Source organism: Oncorhynchus masou, chromosome 13, assembly GCF_036934945.1.
Source record: "Oncorhynchus masou masou isolate Uvic2021 chromosome 13, UVic_Omas_1.1, whole genome shotgun sequence".
NCBI lineage: Eukaryota > Metazoa > Chordata > Actinopteri > Salmoniformes > Salmonidae > Oncorhynchus > Oncorhynchus masou.
Window position 1 is genome coordinate 2535025 of NC_088224.1, and position 24241 is coordinate 2559265.

General features: G+C 42.8%; 1 protein-coding gene across 1 annotated transcript in view; it reads left to right on the forward strand.

The window, feature by feature from the left end:
* The window catches only part of LOC135551653 (CUB and sushi domain-containing protein 2-like), a 947993-nt gene that overhangs the window by 447762 nt on the left and 475990 nt on the right, over positions 1-24241 (forward strand). Inside the window, 1 exon segment of the mRNA XM_064982833.1 lies at positions 3121-3245. Coding sequence (XP_064838905.1) covers positions 3121-3245 — 125 coding nt within the window.

Here is a 24241-nt window from a genome sequence, read left to right on the forward strand (position 1 = left end):
CAGAGGGGAGACAGAGGGGAGAGTACTGGACATGAACAGAGGAGAGACAGAGGGGAGAGTACTGTACATGAACAGAGGAGAGACAGAGGGGAGAGTACTGGACATGAACAGAGGAGAGACAGAGGGGAGAGTACTGTACATGAACAGAGGAGAGACAGAGACTGAGGGGAGAGTACTGGACATGAACAGAGGAGAGACAGAGGGGAGAGTACTGTACATGAACAGAGGAGAGACAGAGACAGAGGGGAGAGTACTGGACATGAACAGAGGAGAGACAGAGGGGAGAGTACTGTACATGAACAGAGGAGAGACAGAGGGGAGAGTACTGGACATGAACAGAGGAGAGACAGAGGGGAGAGTACTGGACATGAACAGATGAGAGACTGAGGGGAGAGTACTGGACATGAACAGAGGAGAGACAGAGGGGAGAGTACTGGACATGAACAGAGGAGAGACTGAGGGGAGAGTACTGGACATGAACAGATGAGAGACTGAGGGGAGACTGAGGGGAGACAGAGGGGAGAGTACTGTACATGAACAGAGGAGAGACTGAGGGGAGACTGAGGGGAGACAGAGGGGAGAGTACTGTACATGAACAGAGGAGAGACTGAGGGGAGAGTACTGTACATGAACAGAGGGGAGACAGAGGGGAGACAGAGGGGAGAGTACTGTACATGAACAGAGGGGAGACAGAGGGGAGAGTACTGGACATGAACAGAGGAGAGACAGAGGGGAGAGTACTGGACATGAACAGAGGGGAGACAGAGGGGAGACAGAGGGGAGAGTACTGTACATGAACAGAGGGGAGACAGAGGGGAGACAGAGGGGAGAGTACTGTACATGAACAGAGGGAGACAGAGGGGAGAGTACTGGACATGAACAGAGGAGAGACAGAGGGGAGAGTACTGGACATGAACAGAGGAGAGACAGAGGGGAGAGTACTGGACATGAACAGAGGAGAGACAGAGGGGAGAGTACTGTACATGAACAGAGGAGAGACTGAGGGGAGAGTACTGGACATGAACAGATGAGAGACAGAGGGGAGACTGAGGGGAGACAGAGGGGAGAGTACTGTACATGAACAGAGGGGAGACAGAGGGGAGAGTACTGGACATGAACAGAGGAGAGACAGAGACAGAGGGGAGAGTACTGGACATGAACAGAGGAGAGACAGAGACTGAGGGGAGAGTACTGTACATGAACAGAGGAGAGACTGAGGGGAGAGTACTGTACATGAACAGAGGAGAGACAGAGGGGAGAGTACTGTACATGAACAGAGGAGAGACTGAGACAGAGGGGAGAGTACTGTACATGAACAGAGGAGAGACTGAGACAGAGGGGAGAGTACTGTACATGAACAGAGGAGAGACAGAGGGGAGAGTACTGGACATGAACAGAGGAGAGACAGAGGGGAGAGTACTGTGTAGGGAATAGGGCTCTGGTCTATAGTATTGTACTATATAGGGAATAGGGCTCTGGTCTATAGTAGTACCACTATATAGGGAATAGGGCTCTGGTCTGTAGTAGTACCACTATATAGGGAATAGGGCTCTGGTCTATAGTAGTACCACTATATAGGGAATAGGGCTCTGGTCTATAGTATTGTACTATATAGGGAATAGGGCTCTGGTCTATAGTAGTACCACTATATAGGGAATAGGGCTCTGGTCTATAGTAGTACCACTATATAGGGAATAGGGCTCTGGTCTATAGTATTGTACTATATAGGGAATAGGGCTCTGGTCTATAGTAGTACCACTATATAGGGAATAGTTGCTCTGGTCTATAGTATTGTACTATATAGGGAATAGGGCTCTGGTCTATAGTAGTACCACTATATAGGGAATAGGGCTCTGGTCTATAGTAGTACCACTATATAGGGAATAGGGCTCTGGTCTATAGTATTGTACTATATAGGGAATAGGGCTCTGGTCTATAGTAGTACCACTATATAGGGAATAGGGCTCTGGTCTATAGTATTGTACTATATTGGGAATAGGTCTCTGGTCTATAGTAGTACCACTATATAGGGAATAGGGCTCTGGTCTATAGTAGTACCACTATATAGGGAATAGGGCTCTGGTCTATAGTAGTACCACTATATAGGGAATAGGGCTCTGGTCTATAGTAGTACCACTATATAGGGAATAGGGCTCTGGTCTACAGTAGTTCCACTATATAGGGAATAGGGCTCTGGTCTATAGTAGTACCTCTATATAGGGAATAGGGCTCTGGTCTACAGTAGTACCACTATATAGGGAATAGGGCTCTGGTCTATAGTAGTGCCACTATATAGGGAATAGGGCTCTGGTCTACAGTAGTACCACTATATAGGGAATAGGGCTCTGGTCTATAGTAGTACCACTATATAGGGAATAGGGCTCTGGTCTATAGTAGTACCACTATATAGGGAATAGGGCTCTGGTCTACAGTAGTTCCACTATATAGGGAATAGGGCTCTGGTCTATAGTAGTACCTCTATATAGGGAATAGGGCTCTGGTCTACAGTAGTACCACTATATAGGGAATAGGGCTCTGGTCTATAGTAGTACCACTATATAGGGAATAGTGCTCTGGTCTATAGTAGTACCACTATATAGGGAATAGGGCTCTGGTCTATAGTAGTACCACCATATAGGGAATAGTGGGCCGTTTGGGACATACATGTGTCTCTCTGTATCAGTGACGTGTCTCCGGTCTGTCATTGCGTCTAATACAGACTAATGGGCACGATCCGTCCCCCACAAAGCGCTCTGTGAGGTCACAACAGGAAGCGTTTTTGGAGGATGTGATTGTGATTGTTTCAAGACGTGTTAAACACTAAAACCTGCACATGCAGACAACCCTTCAGGACGGTCTTTGTCCTTCCCGAGACATTGGTTAAAGACCAGAGTTACAATACATCCATCTCTATGTGAATAACCCTCTGTCTCTCTACCTCCCCCTACAGGCGGGGAACCACGGTGCACTTCTCCTGTGACGAGGGTTATGAGCTGCATGTGAATAACCCTCTGTCTCTCTACCTCCCCCTACAGGCGGGGAACCACGGTGCACTTCTCCTGTGACGAGGGTTATGAGCTGCATGTGAATAACCCTCTGTCTCTCTACCTCCCCCTACAGGCGGGGAACCACGGTGCACTTCTCCTGTGACGAGGGTTATGAGCTGCAGGGCTCTAAGAGCATCAGCTGCCTGAGAGTCACAGACAGCTACGTAGGCTGGAGCGACGACCGACCCATCTGCAGAGGTATGGGTGGGAGGGGGGGTCTCTCTGCTCATGTGTGTATCTGTGTCCCTGTGTGTGTGTGTGTGAACAGAGGGGGGGGGGGGGTGTATCTATTCATACTGTGTGTTTATCTGTTAGCCTGAGCTGGACTTGACTCTCATCTATCTACACTGGCAGTCCACTGCCCAAAAGGCGAATAAACTTCCTCCCATCGTTTAGTGACAAGCAGACAGAATGGTCACGGCCTGTTGTGTGTCGTCCACGGCCTCTGTGTGTCGTCCACGGCCTGTTGTGTGTCGTCCATGGGCTGTTGTGTGTCGTCCACGGCCTGTTGTGTGTCGTCCACTGCCTCTGTGTGTCGTCCACGGCCTCTGTGTGTCGTCCACAGCCTCTGTGTGTCGTCCACAGCCTCTGTGTGTCGTCCACGGCCTCTGTGTGTCGTCCACCGCCTCTGTGTGTCGTCCATGGCCTCTGTGTGTCGTCCACAGCCTGTTGTGTGTCGTCCACGGCCTGTTGTGTGTCGTCCACGGCCTGTTGTGTGTCGTCCACGGCCTGTTGTGTGTCGTCCACGGCCTGTTGTGTGTCGTCCACAGCCTCTGTGTGTCGTCCACGGCCTCTGTGTGTCGTCCACGGCCTGTTGTGTGTCGTCCACGGCCTGTTGTGTGTCGTCCACGGCCTGTTGTGTGTCGTCCACGGCCTGTTGTGTCTCGTCTAATCTACCCACAACCTGTATGGCTTTGTGTTGCACCCTAACCACCCAAACAGGCTGATGTTCTATTGACAACAACTGTGTCTGAATGTATCAGAGTATCCCAGAGAGACAGAGTCCAGTCTCTATTAGATTAATGTATCAGAGTATCCCAGAGAGACAGAGTCCAGTCTCTATTAGATTAATGTATCAGAGTAAAGCAGAGAGACAGAGTACCGTCTCTATTAGAGTGTTCCTCACCTGGCTTACTGTAAAACATCAGTTACAGTGTTCCTCACCTGGCTTAATGTAAAACATCAGCTGCAGTGTTCCTCACCTGGCTTAATGTAAAACATCAGCTGCAGTGTTCCTCACCTGGCTTACTGTAAAACCTCACTGCAGTGTTCCTCACCTGGCTTACTGTAAAACATCACTGCAGTGTTCCTCACCTGGCTTACTGTAAAACTTCACTGCAGTGTTCCTCACCTGGCTTACTGTAAAACCTCACTGCAGTGTTCCTCACCTGTCTTACTGTAAAAAGCAAAACAAAGGATTGAAAGGACTGTACTTCTATATTTCCATCAACCCTGCCTTGTGGGTTTGGCCACAGGTTCTCATCCACATCACAATGGATGTTTTCATTAGCCAAACATCTTGGGTAGAATCTTCGGGTGAATCCAGGCCTGACACTGGTCTGCCGTGATGTCATTGCATGTGTCATCCATGGCCTGGAGAAGGGCGGCTTGTTCGTGAGGGCGCCTATCATATGCCTTCCACCTCCATGTGGAGAAAAATTCCTCAATCGGGTTGAGGAAAGGAGAGTATGGGGGTAAGCACAGGGTGGTAAATTGTGGTTGGGCCTGAAACCATACTTGCACTATTTGAGCCTGGTGGAACCTGACATTATCCCACACAATGACATAGGTCATGCCGTCAGCTCTACAGACCTGATTTAGCTCATCAAGGTTACAAGGAGAGCTGCATTATATGATCCAATACGAGGTCTGCGTCCCACCACACCATCTTCTGATATAGAGGCACACATGGCGATGTTGTCCAGGTACGTTGGCCAATTAACTTCCGACCTCTCCTCCTTGTCTTGGCCAGGTTGAAGCCTGCCTCATCCAAACAGAGGAATTTGTGATGGTTTTCGTCAGCATCCAGCTTCATCACCCTCTAAAAATGCATTTTGGATAGAGAATTACTGATTACAATGATGTAGCATTTTGGGAATTTTCACAACAGGCATCTTGAAACTGAACATACTCAGTTCTCAGTTACTTCACTCAGTCTGCATTTCTTTCCAAAGGCACAAGGTATATCTGTTTTAGAGACACCTGGTGCCTTTTCTGCCTGCAATAGTCAGCAAACTTATGGCTTCCACATTGTTGAACATGTCGTCATTGTCCAAGATGTGCTGCCGAAATTCTGTAAGGCGAATATCATTTCTGGCCCGAACCAAATTGTCCACAGCCCGCTCTTATTGGTCAATCAGAATGTTCCCTCTGCCTGCCCCTATTTGGCCTAGTCTCAATTCTGCTGGGAAAATGACAGTAAGATCACATTTTGTCACATCACCTACTCTGTGGTACACATTGACATGCAATATAAAGTCATTTGACAGTTGAAAGTAGCCAAATGTTTAATGCACGCTGAAGACTTACTGGTTCTCATTGCAGAAAGTTCTGATGATTGAGGCCACGGTTGATCTTCTGAGGTTTGGTTAAATCATTGTAGCTGCCTCAGTCATTGTCCTGCCATGATTTACGACATGGTCTAGAACTATAGCTCGGATTTCATTGGACACCATTTGCTGTTGCTGCCGTTGTCTTGGTCCGTGGCCTTATCCTCTACCACGTTCCCCCCACACCTCTCCAACGAGGCCCACGACCACCTCTCAGAAGGGGTGCTTGATCCGTGGCCTTGTCCTCTACCAGATTCCCCCCACAGCTCTCCAACGAGGCCCACGACCACCTCTCAGAAGGGGTGCTTGGTCCGTGGCCTTGTCCTCTACCACATTCCCCCACAGCTCTCCAACGAGGCCCACAACCACCTCTCAGAAGGGGTGCTTGGTCCGTGGCCTTGTCCTCTACCACATTCCCCCACAGCTCTCCAACGAGGCCCACGACCACCTCTCAGAAGGGGTGCTTGGTCCGTGGCCTTGTCCTCTACCACATTCCCCCACAGCTCTCCAACGAGGCCCACAACCACCTCTCAGAAGGGGTGCTTGGTCCGTGGCCTTGTCCTCTACCACGTTCCCCCACACCTCTCAAACGAGGCCCACGACCACCTCTCAGAAGGGGTGCTCGTCCCCTGCCATTCCTTTGACCACCACGTCTCTTCCTCCTCCCACTGCTTGACCTCTATTGTGACCTGGATCACCTGCCGGCTCCATGTTATCACTATGTTGTGGTAGGTGGATACCACTCAGTCCACTATACAGCTCCATGTTATCACTATGTTGTTGTAGGTGGATACCACTCAGTTCACTATACAGCTCCACTATACAGCTCCATGTTATCACTATGTTGTTGTAGGTGGACACCACTCAGTTCACTATACAGCTCCATGTTATCACTGTGTTGTTGTAGGTGGATACCACTCAGTCCACTATACAGCTCCACTATACAGCTCCATGTTATCACTATGTTGTTGTAGGTGGATACCAATCAGTCCACTATACAGCTCCATGTTATCACTGTGTTGTTGTAGGTGGATACCACTCAGTCCACTATACAGCTCCACTATACAGCTCCATGTTATCACTATGTTGTTGTAGGTGGACACCACTCAGTTCACTATACAGCTCCATGTTATCACTATGTTGTTGTAGGTGGATACCACTCAGTTCACTATACAGCTCCATGTTATCACTATGTTGTTGTAGGTGGATACCACTCAGTCCACTATACAGCTCCATGTTATCACTATGTTGTTGTAGGTGGATACCACTCAGTTCACTATACAGCTCCATGTTATCACTATGTTGTTGTAGGTGGATACCACTCAGTCCACTATACAGCTCCATGTTATCACTATGTTGTTGTAGGTGGATACCACTCAGTTCACTATACAGCTCCATGTTATCACTATGTTGTTGAAGGTGGATACCACTCAGTTCACTATACAGCTCCACAATACAGCTCCATGTTATCACTATGTTGTTGTAGGTGGATACCACTCAGTTCACTATACAGCTCCATGTTATCACTATGTTGTTGTAGGTGGATACCAATCAGTTCACTATACAGCTCCACTATACAGCTCCATGTTATCACTATGTTGTTGTAGGTGGATACCAATCAGTTCACTATACAGCTCCACTATACAGCTCCATGTTATCACTATGTTGTTGTAGGTGGATACCAATCAGTTCACTATACAGCTCCACTATACAGCTCCATGTTATCACTATGTTGTTGTAGGTGGATACCAATCAGTTCACTATACAGCTCCACTATACAGCTCCATGTTATCACTGTGTTGTTGTAGGTGGATACCACTCAGTTCACTATACAGCTCCATGTTATCACTATGTTGTTGTAGGTGGATACCAATCAGTCCACTATACAGCTCCATGTTATCACTATGTTGTTGTAGGTGGATACCACTCAGTTCACTATACAGCTCCACTATACAGCTCCATGTTATCACTATGTTGTTGTAGGTGGATACCACTCATTTCACTATACAGCTCCACTATACAGCTCCATGTTATCACTATGTTGTTGTAGGTGGATACCACTCAGTTCACTATACAGCTCCATGTTATCACTATGTTGTTGTAGGTGGATACCACTCAGTTCACTATACAGCTCCATGTTATCACTATGTTGTTGTAGGTGGATACCAATCAGTTCACTATACAGCTCCACTATACAGCTCCATGATATCACTATGTTGTTGTAGGTGGATACCACTCAGTTCTCTATACAGCTCCATGTTATCACTATGTTGTTGTAGGTGGATACCACTCAGTCCACTATACAGCTCCATGTTATCACTATGTTGTTGTAGGTGGATACCACTCAGTCCACTATACAGCTCCACTATACAGCTCCATGTTATCACTATGTTGCTGTAGGTGGACACCACTCAGTTCACTATACAGCTCCATGTTATCACTATGTTGTTGTAGGTGGATACCACTCAGTTCTCTATACAGCTCCATGTTATCACTATGTTGTTGTAGGTGGATACCACTCAGTTCACTATACAGCTCCACTATACAGCTCCATGTTATCACTATGTTGTTGTAGGTGGATACCAATCAGTTCACTATACAGCTCCACTATACAGCTCCATGTTATCACTGTGTTGTTGTAGGTGGATACCACTCAGTCCACTATACAGCTCCATGTTATCACTATGTTGTTGTAGGTGGATACCACTCAGTTCACTATACAGCTCCACTATACAGCTCCATGTTATCACTATGTTGTTGTAGGTGGATACCACTCATTTCACTATACAGCTCCATGTTATCACTATGTTGTTGTAGGTGGATACCACTCAGTTCACTATACAGCTCCACTATACAGCTCCATGTTATCACTATGTTGTTGTAGGTGGATACCACTCAGTCCACTATACAGCTCCACTATACAGCTCCACTATACAGCTCCATGTTATCACTATGTTGCTGTAGGTGGACACCACTCAGTTCACTATACAGCTCCATGTTATCACTATGTTGTTGTAGGTGGATACCACTCAGTTCACTATACAGCTCCATGTTATCACTATGTTGTTGTAGGTGGATACCACTCAGTTCACTATACAGCTCCACTATACAGCTCCATGGTATCACTATGTTGTTGTAGGTGGATACAACTCAGTCCACTATACAGCTCCATGTTATCACTATGTTGTTGTAGGTGGATACCACTCAGTCCACTATACAGCTCCATGTTATCACTATGTTGTTGTAGGTGGATACCACTCAGTTCACTATACAGCTCCATGTTATCACTGTGTTGTTGTAGGTGGATACCACTCTGTTCACTATACAGCTCCATGTTGTCACTATGTTGTTGTAGGTGGATACCACTCTGTTCTCTATACAGCTCCATGTTATCACTATGTTGTTGTAGGTGGATACCACTCAGTTCACTATACAGCTCCACTATACAGCTCCATGTTATCACTATGTTGTTGTAGGTGGATACCACTCAGTTCACTATACAGCTCCATGTTATCACTATGTTGTTGTAGGTGGATACCAATCAGTTCACTATACAGCTCCACTATACAGCTCCATGATATCACTATGTTGTTGTAGGTGGATACCACTCAGTTCACTATACAGCTCCATGTTATCACTATGTTGTTGTAGGTGGATACCAATCAGTTCACTATACAGCTCCACTATACAGCTCCATGTTATCACTATGTTGTTGTAGGTGGATACCACTCAGTTCTCTATACAGCTCCATGTTATCACTATGTTGTTGTAGGTGGATACCACTCAGTTCACTATACAGCTCCACTATACAGCTCCATGTTATCACTATGTTGTTGTAGGTGGATACCAATCAGTTCACTATACAGCTCCACTATACAGCTCCATGTTATCACTGTGTTGTTGTAGGTGGATACCACTCAGTCCACTATACAGCTCCATGTTATCACTATGTTGTTGTAGGTGGATACCACTCAGTTCACTATACAGCTCCACTATACAGCTCCATGTTATCACTATGTTGTTGTAGGTGGATACCACTCTGTTCACTATACAGCTCCACTATACAGCTCCATGGTATCACTATGTTGTTGTAGGTGGATACCACTCAGTTCACTATACAGCTCCACTATACAGCTCCATGTTATCACTATGTTGTTGTAGGTGGATACCACTCAGTCCACTATACAGCTCCATGTTATCACTGTGTTGTTGTAGGTGGATACCAATCAGTTCACTATACAGCTCCATGGTATCACTATGTTGTTGTAGGTGGATACCACTCAGTCCACTATACAGCTCCACTATACAGCTCCATGTTATCACTGTGTTGTTGTAGGTGGATACCACTCAGTCCACTATACAGCTCCAATATACAGCTCCATGTTATCACTATGTTGTTGTAGGTGGACACCACTCAGTTCACTATACAGCTCCATGTTATCACTATGTTGTTGTAGGTGGATACCACTCAGTTCACTATACAGCTCCATGTTATCACTATGTTGTTGTAGGTGGATACCAATCAGTTCACTATACAGCTCCACTATACAGCTCCATGTTATCACTATGTTGTTGTAGGTGGATACCACTCAGTTCTCTATACAGCTCCATGTTATCACTATGTTGTTGTAGGTGGATACCACTCAGTTCACTATACAGCTCCACTATACAGCTCCATGTTATCACTATGTTGTTGTAGGTGGATACCAATCAGTTCACTATACAGCTCCACTATACAGCTCCATGTTATCACTGTGTTGTTGTAGGTGGATACCACTCAGTTCACTATACAGCTCCACTATACAGCTCCATGTTATCACTGTGTTGTTGTAGGTGGATACCACTCAGTCCACTATACAGCTCCATGTTATCACTATGTTGTTGTAGGTGGATACCACTCATTTCACTATACAGCTCCATGTTATCACTATGTTGTTGTAGGTGGATACCACTCAGTTCACAATACAGCTCCACTATACAGCTCCATGTTATCACTATGTTGTTGTAGGTGGATACCACTCTGTTCACTATACAGCTCCACTATACAGCTCCATGGTATCACTATGTTGTTGTAGGTGGATACCACTCAGTCCACTATACAGCTCCATGTTATCACTGTGTTGTTGTAGGTGGATACCACTCAGTTCACTATACAGCTCCATGTTATCACTATGTTGTTGTAGGTGGATACCACTCAGTCCACTATACAGCTCCATGTTATCACTATGTTGTTGTAGGTGGATACCACTCTGTTCACTATACAGCTCCACTATACAGCTCCATGGTATCACTATGTTGTTGTAGGTGGATACCACTCAGTTCTCTATACAGCTCCACTATACAGCTCCATGTTATCACTATGTTGTTGTAGGTGGATACCACTCAGTTCTCTATACAGCTCCATGTTATCACTATGTTGTTGTAGGTGGATACCATTCAGTTCTCTATACAGCTCCACTATACAGCTCCATGTTATCACTATGTTGTTGCAGGTGGATACCACTCAGTTCTCTATACAGCTCCACTATACAGCTCCATGTTATCACTATGTTGTGGTAGGTGGATACCACTCAGTTCTCTATACAGCTCCATGTTATCACTATGTTGTTGTAGGTGGATACCACTCAGTTCACAATACAGCTCCATGTTATCACTATGTTGTTGTAGGTGGATACCATTCAGTTCACTATACAGCTTCACTATACAGCTTCATGTTATCACTATGTTGTTGTAGGTGGATACCACTCAGTTCTCTATACAGCTCCACTATACAGCTCCATGGTATCACTATGTTGTTGTAGGTGGATACCACTCAGTTCACTATACAGCTCCATGTTATCACTATGTTGTTGTAGGTGGATATCACTCAGTTCACTATACAGCTCCACTATACAGCTCCATGTTATCACTATGTTGTTGTAGGTGGATACCACTCAGTTCTCTATACAGCTCCATGTTATCACTATGTTGTGGTAGGTGGATACCACTCAGTTCACTATACAGCTCCACTATACAGCTCCATGTTATCACTATGTTGTAGTAGGTGGATACCACTCAGTTCTCTATACAGCTCCACTATACAGCTCCATGTTATCACTATGTTGTTGTAGGTGGATACCACTCAGTTCACTATACAGCTCCATGTTATCACTATGTTGTTGTAGGTGGATACCACTCAGTTCTCTATACAGCTCCATGTTATCACTATGTTGTTGTAGGTGGATACCACTCAGTTCTCTATACAGCTCCACTATACAGCTCCATGTTATCACTATGTTGTTGTAGGTGGATACCACTCAGTCCACTATACAGCTCCATGTTATCATTATGTTGTTGTTGGTGGATACCACTCAGTTCTCTATACAGCTCCATGTTATCACTATGTTGTTGTAGGTGGATACCACTCAGTTCTCTATACAGCTCCATGTTATCACTATGTTGTTGTAGGTGGATACCACTCAGTTCTCTATACAGCTCCACTATACAGCTCCATGTTATCACTATGTTGTTGTAGGTGGATACCACTCAGTCCACTATACAGCTCCATGTTATCATTATGTTGTTGTTGGTGGATACCACTCAGTTCTCTATACAGCTCCATGTTATCACTATGTTGTTGTAGGTGGATACCACTCAGTCCACTATACAGCTCCATGTTATCACTATGTTGTTGTAGGTGGATACCAATCAGTTCACTATACAGCTCCACTATACAGCTCCATGTTATCACTATGTTGTTGTAGGTGGATACCACTCAGTCCACTATACAGCTCAATGTTATCACTATGTTGTTGTAGGTGGATACCAATCAGTTCACTATACAGCTCCACTATACAGCTCCATGTTATCACTATGTTGTTGTAGGTGGATACCACTCAGTCCACTATACAGCTCCACTATACAGCTCCATGTTATCACTGTGTTGTTGTATGTGGATACCACTCAGTCCACTATACAGCTCCATGGTATCACTATGTTGTTGTAGGTGGATACCACTCAGTTCACTTTATACTCGTACCACAATGTGAAATCAATCATCAGTAAAGAGTTGGCAGTTTTGGAAATGCAATTACATACCTCCACTCAGCATCCACTTTATTAGGTACACCTGTGTGTTAACGCAAATAGCTCCTTCGAACATCGAATCTTGTGGCTGCCTGCAACTCAATATATAGAGTATATAGAGTAGAGAGCTTTAGTTGTTGTTCGACCAAACATTAGAACGGGCAAGATGAGTAATCTAAGCGACTTTGACGCGGTATGGTTGTTGATGCCACACATGGTGGTTTCAGCATCTCAGAAACAGCTGCCTTCCTGGGATTTTTACGCACTACAGTCTCTAGAGTTTACAGAGAATGGTGCGATTAACAAAACACTAGCGGTTCTGTGGTCAAAAACACCTTGTTAATGAGAGCGGTCAGAGGAGAATGTCCAGACTCATTCAAGCTATCAGAAAGGCCTCAAACGCTCAAAAAACAGCCATTTAAAACAGTGGTGTGCAGAAGGGCATCTCTTAATTAACGTCTAACACTGTGAATAATTCAGGCTGTTGTGGAGGCAAAAGGGGGTCCTACCCAGTACTAGATAGGTGTACCTAATAAAGTGGCCGGTGAGTGTACACTTATGTCAAATCTGAAAACATGATATGGAATATTGGTACATGGGACCATAGAAACAGTGTCTGATAAAGAATGATGATGAAACATTACATCCATAGATAATGTCGTCCAATTGGTTCATGTTCCACTGTAATTGGTGTCAATGGATCAAGGTGTCCTGAAACATTCATGATTTTAACATTGTTTGTCGGTTTCCATAAAATTATGAAAATAAGACATATGGAATCATGTAGTAACCAAAGAAGTGTTAAACAAATCAAAATATAATTAATATTTTAGATTCTTCAAGGAATGGAGCCAACAAGTGTCACTCTTTGCCTTGATGACAGCGTTGCACACTCTTGGCATTCTTTCAACGAGCTTCATGAGGAATGCTTTTCCTCCAGTCTTGAAGGAGTTCCCACATATGCTGAGCACTTGTTGGCTGGTTTTTCTTCACTCTGCGGTCCAACTCATCCCAAACCATCTCAATTGGGTAGACGTCGGGTGATTGTGGAGGCCAGGTCATCTGGTCATCCATCACTCTCCTTCTTGGTCAAATAGCCCTTACACAGCCTGGAGGTGTGTTGGGTCATTGTCCTGTTGAAAAACAAATGATAGTCCCACTAATTGCAAACCAGATGGGATGGAGTATTGCTGCAGAATGCTGTGGTAGCCATGCTGGTTATGTCACGCCTGCTCCCGCTCTTCCCCCCTGGCGCTGGAGGGCATTACACACATCTGCCTTCCCCCGTCACCAGCAATTATTGGACTCACTGGACTCAATCACCTCTGTCATTACTTCCACTATATGTCAGTTATATGTCAGTTCCCTGCTTCAGCATCGATTGTCGTCTGTCTTTGTGTGCCGACGTTGTTCATGTTTCGTGTCTGTTTAAATGTTGAGTCCCTGTACCTGCTTCTCATCTCCGGCGTCGGTCCTTACAGGTTAAGTGTGTTTTTAATTATAAATAAATCACAGACAGTGTCACAAGCAAAGAACCCCCACACCACCTCACCTCCTCCTCCATGATTGACGGTCGGAGCTCCACATGCGGAGATCATCCATTCACCATCTGCATCAGACAAAGACACGGCGGTTGGAACCAAAAAAATCACAAATTTGAACTCATCACAATAAAAGGACAGATTTCAACAGGCCTAATTGCTCGTGTTTCTTGGCCCAAGGGGTATCTTTGGACAAAATTTGACCATGAATGCCTGATTCACACAGTCTCCTCTGTTCTCTAGTTTTATATATCTACAGTGGCAAGAAAAAGTATGTGATTTCAGCATAGATCTGTCATGAAATATAATCTGATCTGCATCTAAATCACAGCAATAGACAAACACAGTCGGCTTAAAATAAATACAAACAATTATACGTTTTCATGTCTTTATTGAACACACCGTGCAAACATTCACAGCGAAAAAAAACAGGTGAAAAAGTATGTGAATCCTTGGGTTAAATAACTGGTTGACCCTCCTTTGGCAGCAATAACCTCAACCAAACGTTTTCTGTAGTTGCGGATCAGACCGGCACAACGGTCCGGAGGAATTTTGGACCATTCATCTTTACAAAACTGTTTCTGTTCAACTATGTAATTGGGATGTCTGGTGTGAACTGCTCTCTCGAGGTCATGCCACAGCATCTCAATCGGGTTGAGGTCAGGACTCTGACTGGGCCACTCCAGAAGGATATTATCTTCTGTTGAAGCCATTTTGTTGTTGATTTACTTCTGTGTTTTGGATCGTTGCCCTGTTGCATCACCCAACTTCTGTTGAACTTCAATAGCCTTACATTCTCCTGCAAAACGTCTTGATAAACTTGGGAATAATGTTTTTTGTCGATGATATCTGTCCCAGCCCTTCAGGCAGCAAAGCAGCCCCAAATAATGCTCCATCCACCATACTTTACAGTGGGGAGGTTTTGATGTTGTTGTTCTGTGCCTTTATTTTCTCCACACATAGTGTTGTGTGTTCCTTCCAAACAATTTAGCTGCAGTTTCATCTGTCCACAGAATATTTTGCCAGTAGCGCTGTGGAACATCCAGGAGCTCTTTTACCAACTTCAGACGTGCAGTAATGTTCTTTTTGGACAGCAGTGGCTTCTTCCATGTCCTCCCATGAACACCATTCTTGTTTAGTGTTTTACATATAGTAGACTCGTCAACAGAGATGTTTCCATGCTGCAGAGATTTCTGTAAGTCTTTTGTTGACACTCTAGGATTCTTCTTAACCTCATTGAGCATTCTGCACTGTGCTCTTGCAGTCATCTTTGTAGGATGGCCACTCCTAGGGAGAGTAGCAACAGTGCTGAACTTTCTCCATTTATAGACAATTTGTCTTACTGTGGACTGATGAACATTACGGCTTGTATAGATACTTTTGTAACCATTTCCTTCTTCATGCAAGTCAACAATTCTTGGACTTCTGAGATATTTTTTCGTCAAGACATCAGGCAATTCTTCTTCTTCTACTCAAATTGTAGAAGTGTTTTTTATAGGGCAGGGCAGCTCTAACCAACATCTTCAATCTTGTCTTGATTTGACTCAAGGTTAGCTGACTCCTTACTCCAATTAGCTTTTTGGAGAAGTCATTTAGCCTATGGGGTTCACATACTTTTTCCAACCTACAATGTGAACGTTTAAATTATCTATTCAATATAGACAAGAAAAATCTTTGTTTGTTTTTCTATTGTTGTGATTTAGATGAAGATCAGTCATTATGACCAATTTATGCAGAAATCCAGGTAATTCCAAAAGTTTCACGTACTTCCTCTTGCCACTGTATGTCTATGTCTACATTTACATCACACATATGTCTATTTATTTATCTCTATTTATACAGTTATGCATCTCTGTATCAACCTCTAATTACATGTCTCTATGTCTACAGTCCTCTAATTACATGTCTCTATGTCTCCAGTCCTCTAGTGTATTATGATTCTAACAACAGCAGCAGTGTGTTATATCGACCTATTTAGAGAACTATTTTAAACACATTTTCAAACAAAATACGTTAGACAAGGTGGGATCTTTTTTGTGTCTGTAAAATTAATTACGCGAGAAATGGTGATTGAAAAACCTTCATAAACAAATATGGATGAAATGAAATGATCATATTGAAGTAAAATACTTGGAGTCACGTGATATCATCCTTTTCCACTACGACTCAGTTTCTTAGCCTATAGATGATGAAGATCACAGGGTCGTGATCTTGATGCTCCTTTCCAATAAAACTCTGGTGATTATTGACGTTTTACTTACCTGTTGTTCACCTAATACTTTTTTTGCACTATTGGTTAGAGCCTGTAAGTATGCATCCAAATAAACTTGGATTTCATTTGTTTGACAAATAAAAAATAATCTTGCTCTTTTGTACATAATAATCTCATCATATAGTAGACTGTATCTGCCAGCTGTTGGCTAGAGTGCATTTGCCAACAGCAGAGTGGTCACATTCGCTATATAACTTAAATATTTGTGACAAATCGTAGAGTTTGAAAATGCAATGGAAACCCAATTAAATTGAGTTATTATTTTTTTATTACATGAGAGTTTAACTGCTGAAGTGATTTTTTTATGCGCTCTACATCGTCACACACATCTGTTTAACCCCAACAAGTCAATTTAATGAAAACTGGTGGAAAAAATACCCATATTGTTCATATTTGCAATTGGAAGGAAACCAGCTTCTAGCGAACTATAAGGAATCATTATTTGTCTTGTTTCATCAATTTAACACCATTAATTGCTGGGTCATTACTCACTACTATTACTTACTAAACGTCCCAGTAATTGCAAATTGCTGCAAGGGGGGAAACTCCGAAAGGGTCGAGTAATTAAGCCAAACAATGTTGCTCAGATAAGTGTTCATAAATCATGATGTCACAAGGGGACATAAAAACAGAAAAAACTCACACGCTGCGCTGTCCTTGACTTAGAGAAGGAGAGGAAGGAAATACACTACTGGTAAGCTTTGCTTCCATCCCTCTCCCTGCTCCAACCTGGGCTCCAACCAGGAAGTCCTCTGAATTCATCGACTGGCACAAAGCATTGTTACCCACAAAAGCCCATAAAGGAAACAACCACTTCTAGGTCTCGGAATGTGGATTGTTAAATGCTAACGACACTCTTAGATGTTGTTTGGTTATCCCCATACGGTAGGAAAAAATTTACCCTTTTTGGTACAAGGGATAACTCATTGTGGGTTCCATGCAGACTCCCTCTGTGGAAATGATTCTAACTGGAACTTAAAGGGTTCTACCTGGAACCAAAAAGGGTTCTACAAAGGATCCTCTCATGTGAACAGACAAAGATTACTTTTAGGGTCTAGATAGAAGAAAAAGTGCTAAATGTGTAGCTAGTTGGCTTGCAAAGTTACGGTAACCTTCCTAAAATTCACAGGTTTTCCAGAAATTTCCAGAACCAGAAGGGAATAAACAGGGAACCCAGACTCCTCAAATTTCTTAAAAATATCTTAATGTTTGGTCGACATACTGAAATTATCAATGATGTCAAGATGGCCTACTGCCCGCTAATCGTTAGCTGTCTAATTGGCTGCTATCTGAATAGGTCCATCGGACAATTTTCTTGGGTCACTATAACTATATCTATTTTGCCAATTGGATTGATCCCCTCTACCACACGGAACCTCACTAATCTACTGACGGAAACACACGAGGTGGCTAAAAACAGACCTCCATCCTCTGCCAGCTTGCTACCGATGGCCCGGCTAGCTGTCTGAATCTCCGTGACCCCAACCAACCTCACTACTCACTGGACCCCTATGATCACTTGACTAAGCATGCCTCTCCTTAATGTCAATATGTCTAGTCCATTGCTGTTCTGGTTAGTGTTTTTTTGCTTATTTCACTGTAGAGCCTCTAGCCCTGCTCATTATACCTTATCCAACCTTTCAGTTCCACCACCCACACATGTGATGACATCACCTGGTTTCAATTATGTTTCTAGAGACAATATCTCTCTCATCATCACTCAATGCCTAGGTTTACCTCCACTGTATTCACATCCTACCATACCTTTGTCTGTACATTATACCTTGAAGCTATTTTATCACCCCCCAGAAAACTCCTCCTTTTAGTCTCTGTTCCAGACATCCTAGGCGACCAATTCTCATAGCTTTTAGCCATACCCTTATCCTACTCCACCTCTATTTCTCTGGTGATGTAGTTAATCCATTCCCTGTAGCCCCTTGCTCCACTCCTATTCCCCAGGCGCTCTCTTTTGATGACTTCTGTAACAGTAATAGCCTTGGTTTCATGCATGTTAACATTAGAAGCCTCCTCCCTAAGTTTGTTTTATTCACTGCTTTAGCACACTCTGCCAACCCTGATGTTCTAGCCATGTCTGAATCCTGGCTTAGGAAGGCCACCAAAAAACTCTGAAATCTCCATCCCGAACTACAACATTTTCAGACAGAACGACCAAAGGGGGCGGTGTTGCAATCTACTGCAGAGTTCTGTCCTACTATCCAGGTCTGTACCCAAACTATTTGAACTTCTACTCTTAAAAATCCACCTCTCTAAAAAACAAGTCTCTCACTGTTGCCACCTGCTATAGACCACCCTCTGCCCCCAGCTGTGCTCTGGACATCATATGTGAACTGATTGCCCCCCATCTATCTTCAGAGCTCGTGCTGCTCGGTGATCTAAACTGGAACATGCTTAACACTCCAGCCGTCCTACAATATAAGCTTTATGCCCTCAATCTCACACAAATTATCAATGAACCTACCAAGTACCACCCCAAAGCTGTAAACACGAGCTCCCTCATAGATATCATCCGAACCAACTTGCCCTCTAAATACACCTCTGCTGTTTTCAACCAATATCTCAGTGATCACTGCTTCATTGCCTGCATCTGTAATGGGTCAGCGGTCAAGAGACCTCCACTCATCACTGTCAAACGCTCCCTGAAACACTTCAGCGAGCAGACCTTTCTAATCGACCTGGCCGGGGTATCCTGGAAGGATATTGACCTCACCCCGTCAGTAGAGGATGCCTGATTATTTTTTTTTGAATTGCCTTCTTCACCATCTTAAATAAGCATGCCCCATTCAAGAAATTTAAAACCAAAAACAGATATAGCCCTTGGTTCTCTGAGTCAGTGTTACAGGCTTCACTGTGATGCAGTATGAGTCAGTGTTACAGGCTTCACTGTGATGCAGTATGAGTCAGTGTTACAGGCTTTGCTGTGATGCAGTATGAGTCAGTGTTACAGGCTCATACTCATTATCTACAATGTCTTCTGGAAGGTTAGTTCTCATTATCTACAGTGTCTTCTGGGAGGTTAATTCTCATTATCTGCAATGTGTTCTGTGAGGTCAGAGTATCTGGTGTATATTCTGATGGGAGGTTAATTCTCAGTATCTGGTGTATATTCTGGGAGGTTAATTCTCAGTATCTGGTGTATATTCTGGGAGGTTAATTCTCAGTATCTGGTGTATATTCTGATGGAGGTTAATTCTCAGTATCTGGTGTATATTCTGATGGGAGGTTAATTCTCAGTATCTGGTGTATATTCTGATGGGAGGTTAATTCTCAGTATCTGGTGTATATTCTGGGAGGTTAATTCTCAGTACCTGGTGTATATTCTGATGGGAGGTTAATTCTCAGTATCTGGTGTATATTCTGGGAGGTTAATTCTCAGTATCTGGTGTATATTCTGATGGGAGGTTAATTCTCAGTATCTGGTGTATATTCTGGGAGGTTAATTCTCAGTATCTGGTTTATATTCTGATGGGAGGTTAATTCTCAGTATCTGGTGTATATTCTGGGAGGTTAATTCTCAGTATCTGGTGTATATTCTGATGGAGGTTAATTCTCAGTATCTGGTGTATATTCTGGGAGGTTAATTCTCAGTATCTGGTGTATATTCTGATGGGAGGTTAATTCTCAGTATCTGGTGTATATTCTGGGAGGTTAATTCTCAGTATCTGGTGTATATTCTGGGAGGTTAATTCTCAGTATCTGGTGTATATTCTGGGAGGTTAATTATCAGTATCTGGTGTATATTCTGGGAGGTTAATTCTCAGTATCTGGTGTATATTCTGGGAGGTTAATTCTCAGTATCTGGTGTATATTCTGATGGGAGGTTAATTCTCAGTATCTGGTGTATATTCTGGGAGGTTAATTCTCAGTATCTGGTGTATATTCTGGGAGGTTAATTCTCAGTATCTGGTGTATATTCTGATGGAGGTTAATTCTCAGTATCTGGTGTATATTCTGATGGGAGGTTAATTCTCAGTATCTGGTGTATATTCTGGGAGGTTAATTCTCAGTATCTGGTGTATATTCTGGGAGGTTAATTATCAGTATCTGGTGTATATTCTGGGAGGTTAATTCTCAGTATCTGGTGTATATTCTGGGAGGTTAATTCTCAGTATCTGGTGTATATTCTGATGGGAGGTTAATTCTCAGTATCTGGTGTATATTCTGGGAGGTTAATTCTCAGTATCTGGTGTATATTCTGGGAGGTTAATTCTCAGTATCTGGTGTATATTCTGGGAGGTTAATTCTCAGTATCTGGTGTATATTCTGATGGGAGGTTAATTCTCAGTATCTGGTGTATATTCTGATGGAGGTTAATTCTCAGTATCTGGTGTATATTCTGATGGGAGGTTAATTCTCAGTACCTGGTGTATATTCTGATGGGAGGTTAATTCTCAGTATCTGGTGTATATTCTGGGAGGTTAATTCTCAGTATCTGGTGTATATTCTGGGAGGTTAATTCTCAGTATCTGGTGTATATTCTGATGGGAGGTTAATTCTCAGTATCTGGTGTATATTCTGATGGGAGGTTAATTCTCAGTATCTGGTGTATATTCTGATGGGAGGTTAATTCTCAGTATCTGGTGTATATTCTGGGAGGTTAATTCCCAGTATCTGGTGTATATTCTGATGGGAGGTTAATTCTCAGTATCTGGTGTATATTCTGGGAGGTTAATTCTCAGTATCTGGTGTATATTCTGGGAGGTTAATTCTCAGTATCTGGTGTATATTCTGATGGAGGTTAATTCTCAGTATCTGGTGTATATTCTGATGGGAGGTTAATTCTCAGTATCTGGTGTATATTCTGGGAGGTTAATTCTCAGTATCTGGTGTATATTCTGGGAGGTTAATTCTCAGTATCTGGTGTTTATTCTGGGAGGTTAATTCTCAGTATCTGGTGTATATTCTGATGGGAGGTTAATTCTCAGTATCTGGTGTATATTCTGATGGGAGGTTAATTCTCAGTATCTGGTGTATATTCTGATGGGAGGTTAATTCTCAGTATCTGGTGTATATTCTGATGGGAGGTTAATTCTCAGTATCTGGTGTATATTCTGGGAGGTTAATTCTCAGTATCTGGTGTATATTCTGGGAGGTTAATTCTCAGTATCTGGTGTATATTCTGGGAGGTTAATTCTCAGTATCTGGTGTATATTCTGGGAGGTTAATTCTCAGTATCTGGTGTATATTCTGATGGGAGGTTAATTCTCAGTATCTGGTGTATATTCTGATGGGAGGTTAATTCTCAGTATCTGGTGTATATTCTGGGAGGTTAATTCTCAGTATCTGGTGTATATTCTGATGGGAGGTTAATTCCCAGTATCTGGTGTATATTCTGATGGGAGGTTAATTCCCAGTATCTGGTGTATATTCTGGGAGGTTAATTCTCAGTATCTGGTGTATATTCTGGGAGGTTAATTCTCAGTATCTGGTGTATATTCTGATGGAGGTTAATTCTCAGTATCTGGTGTATATTCTGATGGGAGGTTAATTCTCAGTATCTGGTGTATATTCTGGGAGGTTAATTCTCAGTATCTGGTATATATTCTGGGAGGTTAATTCTCAGTATCTGGTGTTTATTCTGGGAGGTTAATTCTCAGTATCTGGTGTATATTCTGATGGGAGGTTAATTCTCAGTATCTGGTGTATATTCTGATGGGAGGTTAATTCTCAGTATCTGGTGTATATTCTGATGGGAGGTTAATTCTCAGTATCTGGTGTATATTCTGATGGGAGGTTAATTCTCAGTATCTGGTGTATATTCTGGGAGGTTAATTCTCAGTATCTGGTGTATATTCTGGGAGGTTAATTCTCAGTATCTGGTGTATATTCTGGGAGGTTAATTCTCAGTATCTGGTGTATATTCTGGGAGGTTAATTCTCAGTATCTGGTGTATATTCTGATGGGAGGTTAATTCTCAGTATCTGGTGTATATTCTGATGGGAGGTTAATTCTCAGTATCTGGTGTATATTCTGGGAGGTTAATTCTCAGTATCTGGTGTATATTCTGATGGGAGGTTAATTCTCACTATCTGGTGTATATTCTGGGAGGTTAATTCTCAGTACCTGGTGTATATTCTGATGGGAGGTTAATTCTTAGTATCTGGTGTATATTCTGGGAGGTTAATTCTCAGTATCTGGTGTATATTCTGGAAGGTTAGTTCTCATTATCTACAATGTCTTCTGGGAGGTTAATTCTCATTATCTACAGTGTCTTCTGGGAGGTTAATTCTCATGATCTACAATGTCTTCTGGGAGGTTAATTCTCATTATCTACAGTGTCTTCTGGGAGGTTAATTCTCATTATCTACAATGTCTTCTGGGAGGTTAATTCTCATTATCTACAATGTCTTCTGGGAGGTTAATTCTCATTATCTACAATGTCTTCTGGGAGGTTAATTCTCATTATCTACAATGTCTTCTGGGAGGTTAATTCTCATTATCTACAATGTCTTCTGGGAGGTTAATTCTCATTATCTACAATGTGTTCTGTGAGGTCAGAGTATCTGGTGTATATTCTGATGGGAGGTTAATTCTCAGTATCTGGTATATATTCTGGGAGGTTAATCCTCAGTATCTGGTGTATATTCTGGGAGGTTAATTCTCAGTATCTGGTGTATATTCTGGGAGGTTAATTCTCAGTATCTGGTTTATATTCTGATGGGAGGTTAATTCTCAGTATCTGGTGTATATTCTGGGAGGTTAATTCTCAGTATCTGTTGTATATTCTGGGAGGTTAATTCTCAGTATCTGGTGTATATTCTGGGAGGTTAATTCTCAGTATCTGGTGTATATTCTGGGAGGTTAATTCTCAGTATCTGGTGTATATTCTGATGGGAGGTTAATTCTCAGTATCTGGTGTATATTCTGATGGGAGGTTAATTCTCAGTATCTGGTGTATATTCTGATGGGAGGTTAATTCTCAGTATCTGGTGTATATTCTGATGGGAGGTTAATTCTCAGTATCTGGTGTATATTCTGATGGGAGGTTAATTCTCAGTATCTGGTGTATATTCTGGGAGGTTAATTCTCAGTATCTGGTGTATATTCTGGGAGGTTAATTCTCAGTATCTGGTGTATATTCTGGGAGGTTAATTCTCAGTATCTGGTGTATATTCTGATGGGAGGTTAATTCTCAGTATCTGGTGTATATTCTGATGGGAGGTTAATTCTCAGTATCTGGTGTATATTCTGGGAGGTTAATTCTCAGTATCTGGTGTATATTCTGGGAGGTTAATTCTCAGTATCTGGTGTATATTCTGGGAGGTTAATTCTCAGTATCTGGTGTATATTCTGATGGGAGGTTAATTCTCAGTATCTGGTGTATATTCTGATGGGAGGTTAATTCTCAGTATCTGGTGTATATTCTGGGAGGTTAATTCTCAGTATCTGGTGTATATTCTGATGGGAGGTTAATTCTCAGTATCTGGTGTATATTCTGATGGGAGGTTAATTCTCAGTATCTGGTGTATATTCTGGGAGGTTAATTCTCAGTATCTGGTGTATATTCTGGGAGGTTAATTCTCAGTATCTGGGGTATATTCTGGGAGGTTAATTCCCAGTATCTGGTGTATATTCTGATGGGAGGTTAATTCTCAGTATCTGGTGTATATTCTGGGAGGTTAATTCTCAGTATCTGGTGTATATTCTGATGGGAGGTTAATTCTCAGTATCTGGTGTATATTCTGGGAGGTTAATTCTCAGTATCTGGTGTATATTCTGATGGGAGGTTAATTCTCAGTATCTGGTGTA